Raw genomic sequence first — 4446 nt, forward strand, 5'->3', positions numbered from 1 at the left:
GATCTTTCCTGGATGGAAAAAAGCTTTCTCCATTGCAGTAAATTGCTGGATTGAGTATTATCTTCCACTTGTTTTATGTGGCCATAGCTGTAGACTGATAGTGTGTTTAGCTGTGAGAGAAACAAAGCTTAGAAACTCCTGGCACTGATTCCATGGTCATCTCACTCCCTGTTCAAAATCTCCATGTCATTTAAGGAAAATGTGGCTAACAGGGAGGCTGGTTGCCCTTGCAGAGCCTAAGTGCTGAGCAGTGGGAGCACATCCTAGGTACAGCATGCAGGAGCTCACACCTGCAGGCACCTGCCAGAAATACTGCTGAATTCGTGTGCTTCATCCCCAAACCTCACAAGGATCTTCCAGGAGGCTGGGAGAAATGCAGGATGTACTGGCTGCAAATAAATTTCTTTCTGCAAGTGGAGGCAGTGTAGCATGTATATGCATATATAGTATATACACACACACATAACTAGTTGCTTTTGAACAACCTAGGTGAAAAAATGAAGCAGAAATCTTCATATTTGTATTTGCTGCTTGGAGAAGTGGGTTGCTAAAGAAGTGGCTGTTGTGGATCTGTTTGAGAATGAGGCTTTTCAGAGTCCCAGGTGTGACCTGCAGAGTGGATTCTGGGATCAGGGTCTGAACAGCTCACATTCAGACAAGTCACAGGTCTGACAAAACTAGAGCTTGTAAAAGCTCTATTATTGGTATTACTGCTTTTCGGACATTGTTATTTTATGGCTACTGCATTTTTCTAGTTGCTGATGATCAGTGATTTCTCTCTGAGGACTATCACCTGGCAGCCAGTCAAGAGTTTTAGTGTGATTTCTGATTCCACACAGGTTTTTATATTTTTTAACAAAAGCTTTTATGCTTCAGTCTGAAGCTGAAGCCTTTAACAGTAGCAGCCAGGTTAGTGCGTTAGCTCTGATGCTTGCTTTCCAAATAGAGACTTATGCCTCCGATCTTCAGGAGATTGGTACCTTCATGGGTTACAGCTCATAACTTATTGATGGTTTCTAGTTGACTCTACATCTGAATCATCTGTACCTGTATCTAAGCAAATACCCAGCCATCTCTTGAGGTACTGTGTTAATGAGGAGGGCTGAGATTTAACAGAGGAGGTAGAGGAACTGGTCTCCTGTGTTAAACTTTGTAGCTATGGCCCTGAAGGGTTTCTGACTCCATGAAAAATGTGCTTGCCTGTTGATGCTTATTGCAATGGTTTTAAGGCTAGACCTATTGCAATCCCACCTCTATGAGACCAACTGCTTGGGACACCCAATCCCCATGCTCTGGGTTTTGGTGTTGGACAATATGTCTGCACAGATGCAAAACAAGTAACAAGTTCAGTATCAAAATAGTTTATTAAAAATAATAAAAAACTTCACTGAAGCTTTCTGTCCTCAAGACAGGATTATGGCATTAATGCAGCTTTCACATTCAATACAATCCGAATCTGTATGTAATAGACTGCGCCTGTTCACTGGGGCTGTGCCCTGCCCTCAGCCCCCAGTTACACAACCTGCCCCTCCAGGAGGAAATTACAGCCCCTTCTCATCTCATACTGCTGCTGTGACAGTCCAGCAGTCACAGAGCAGCCCAATGTGTCTGTTTGCAGCTAGGAGCCTCCTGTTTACACAACCGGAGTTAAGACATGGAGCGATGACGGCAGCCCTGGTTGGTGTTTAGGAAAGACCAGTGTGTAAGCAATGACTCAAGTCCCCAGCGCCGCGCGGCTGAACGGTGCTCACGAAGAGGAGGCGCTGCCCTAGCCTGCTGTGCCGACACCTCTGCTGTGGAGCTGCCTCCTCGCTGCAGAGCCTGCAGAAAAGTGTCCATCCCGCAGCCGCCACGGCAGCCCCTGCGTGCCCTCCAACATCGTCCTCACCGCGGGCCCGGTGCCACAGTCAGTACTTGTCCATGCAGCCTGGCAAGAGGACCCCAGCTATCTCAGGCCCTTGGTATCTCAGTCTTTCAGCTTGGGATGCTGCCAGCGGCTGTGGCTTCTTGCTTGGTAGTCCAGAGGCTTCTCACAGCCCCTTGTAGTTGCTCATGTGGCCTGGGCCACCCTGGTGATGGGAGGCTTCTTGCACAGTTCCTGATAAAATTCAGACTCTAGAAAGCGTGGGTAGGAATTGTTCTCCATTAAGCTGTAGACTCTCTTCTGAGCTGCACTGAAGCAGGAGTGTGTGGCTTCCTGGATGTTCTGAGCAATCATGTTCTTGGTTTGGAAGTCTATATTGATCTGAAAGAGAAAAGGACATTTACTTCAGGGAACTACATTTAAGAGGTGGTTATTCTACTAGGTTAAGAGAAAAGTGAAGCAGGTCTAATACTCTGCTCTTCAATTACTGAAGCTTCTTTAAGTAATTTGGAGGATGCTATGTTTCCATTCCTAACTCTCAAATATATTACAAGTATTAAATGAGGCTCTGATTTTCCCTAGCTGAGAGAAGGTGGAAGGACCCTCTACAATGCTGCTTGTGCCATTTTCCAATGTGGCAAGAAGGCACTTAAGTGAATCTCTCTCTCTAGGTGTGGATATTAGCAGCAAGCCCTGTGTGATGGATTTTTGGCATCTAATGTGAAATAAGCTCAGAGAAATAAAGCAGAGCTGTATGAACCCACTGAAGAGAGCAGTTGTGTTTAAGTAGCTTTTTTACCTCTTTAGGAGCTTCCTTTTCAATGAAGTCATTGTAGATTTTTTTTGCTTTAGATGTCAGCTTCTGGGGTGACTTGGTTTTCTTGAAGTCCTCGCAGGCCAGCCAGAACTCGATGTTCTCTTCACAGTACTCTGACTTCAGAAAAGCTCGGAAAGCAGCAAGACCATCTAGGGAAAAGGGGAAAATAGCAAAAATACATCAATTATTTCAGGAATCTTGAATGTAGCCATTTATCATGGCTGTTCTGAGCAAAACACTTTGCTACAGTTCTGCTCTATTTCTTTCATGCACTGAAACTCCATAAAAAAAGTTAAACTTCTAAGGGCTTGGCAAGCTTCACTTTCTTAGTTGCTTTTAGGTGAAAGCAAAAATAAAAAGCTGTTTCTAGTCTGTATATACCCTCTTGTGATGTGTGCACAGCTGCTTTAAGAAAATTCTGTTGAGATTTTCATGCTAATCTTTAGACTGGAGTAAATATTTATGACAGTGCTACAAACCCAAGGAATACTCTTGCAGCAGAAAGGTTGACTTGAAGTTCAAAAAGCAAACAGTGATGTTATTTCTTAGTCTTTTGCCCTGCTGTTTAAGTACAGGGCTGCAGTAAAACCAAGGGTTCATTCAACTTCTGATGAGTGTTGCAAAATAATTCCCAAATTATTTTAATGTTTCTGTCTTGATATGCAGAGAGCCCAGATCTGTGCCTTTGGTATTTGGCAATGCCAGCTAGAGGTTTAGTTTAGCTGCAAAGGTTACAGTTAAACGAAGAAGAGGAAAAAAAGTCTATCATAAAAATGTTTTAATATTGGCTTGAAAATAATTTTGAATTATTGAATTTATATTATTAATAATTATTTGAATTTATTTCTATAAATTTTTCTGAGATGGTTTAAAGTACTTGTTTCAGAGAGCAGAATCAAAGCTGTGTGCACTGCCATGCAAGGAAGAAACCTTCCCGGAGCAAAGGGCTGCAGAGGCTTCTAGGGGTGATTCTGTAAAGACCAACTTACATTTGCTAGCAAGGAGCTCGTCGAAAGCTTCAGACCACAGCTGGGCTTCCTCGGGAGAGGGTCTGTGGAAAAAGGAGAACATTAGGCCACTGTTCCTGTTATTTTAGGGGCTTGTAGGGTATTTGGGGTGCTTCGAGTGCGTTTGCTAGAAGTTACCTGAAGTAGGTGTGCTGCTTCCCGCCCTTCTTGCCTTTCATCTTGGCAGAGTTGGACGAGTTCTGCAGGAAGTAGCTCAGCCTCGTCTTCCAGTCCTTAATGCTGCGGGAAGGAGAGCGGGATGAGCTGCGGGAAGCCCAGAGGCGGCGATCCCCCCCCGCTCCTCCCGCCTTCCCCGCCGGCGCCAGCCCCACTCACATCGTCCTCTTCACGCGGCCCTTGTCCTTCTTGTCCTTGTCCTTGTCGTCCTCGGCGCGGCGGCGCGCTCCGCGCTCCATGTGCGCGCCCGGCCGCGGCAGCGCGAGCAGCACCGCGCTCTGCATGGCGCCCGCCGCCCCGCGCCCGCCGCGCCGCCCTTATAGCCGGCCCGGGGGGCGGCGCGGAGCGGAGCGGAGCCGCCCGCAGCCTCGCGCGGGGGCGGCGCCCGGGCTCCGCGCTCGCCAGCGGCGGGACGGGCTGCGCGGAGCCGCCCGGGGAGCTTTTCCCCATTATTTTTTTCTCCTTTTTAAAATATTTATATATATTTTTCTGGTATCTTGGAGGGTTTCGGCCTCTCGCAGCGCTCGGGTGCGGAGCCCTTCCCGCATGTGACGGCTGAAAAGCGGCTGCGCTTTCTGCTC

At 47.0% G+C, this 4446-nt stretch overlaps 1 protein-coding gene across 1 annotated transcript; it reads right to left on the reverse strand.

Moving 5' to 3' along the window:
* Positions 1 to 2002: 2002 nt before the first annotated feature.
* RGS2 (regulator of G protein signaling 2) lies at positions 2003 to 4149 on the reverse strand. The gene is made up of 5 exons (XM_088524386.1): positions 4025 to 4149; positions 3827 to 3928; positions 3671 to 3732; positions 2664 to 2830; positions 2003 to 2245 (listed from the first exon to the last, which is right to left on the reverse strand). The coding sequence occupies exons 1-5, from the start codon at positions 4147 to 4149 to the stop codon at positions 2051 to 2053; spliced, it is 651 nt and encodes a 216-aa protein (XP_088380512.1). The 3' UTR covers positions 2003 to 2050.
* Positions 4150 to 4446: the final 297 nt, after the last annotated feature.

This window comes from Tinamus guttatus, unplaced genomic scaffold (genome assembly GCF_059628265.1).
Source record: "Tinamus guttatus ecotype Peru unplaced genomic scaffold, ASM5962826v1 Tinamus_guttatus_pri_ptg000211l, whole genome shotgun sequence".
Taxonomy (NCBI): domain Eukaryota; kingdom Metazoa; phylum Chordata; class Aves; order Tinamiformes; family Tinamidae; genus Tinamus; species Tinamus guttatus.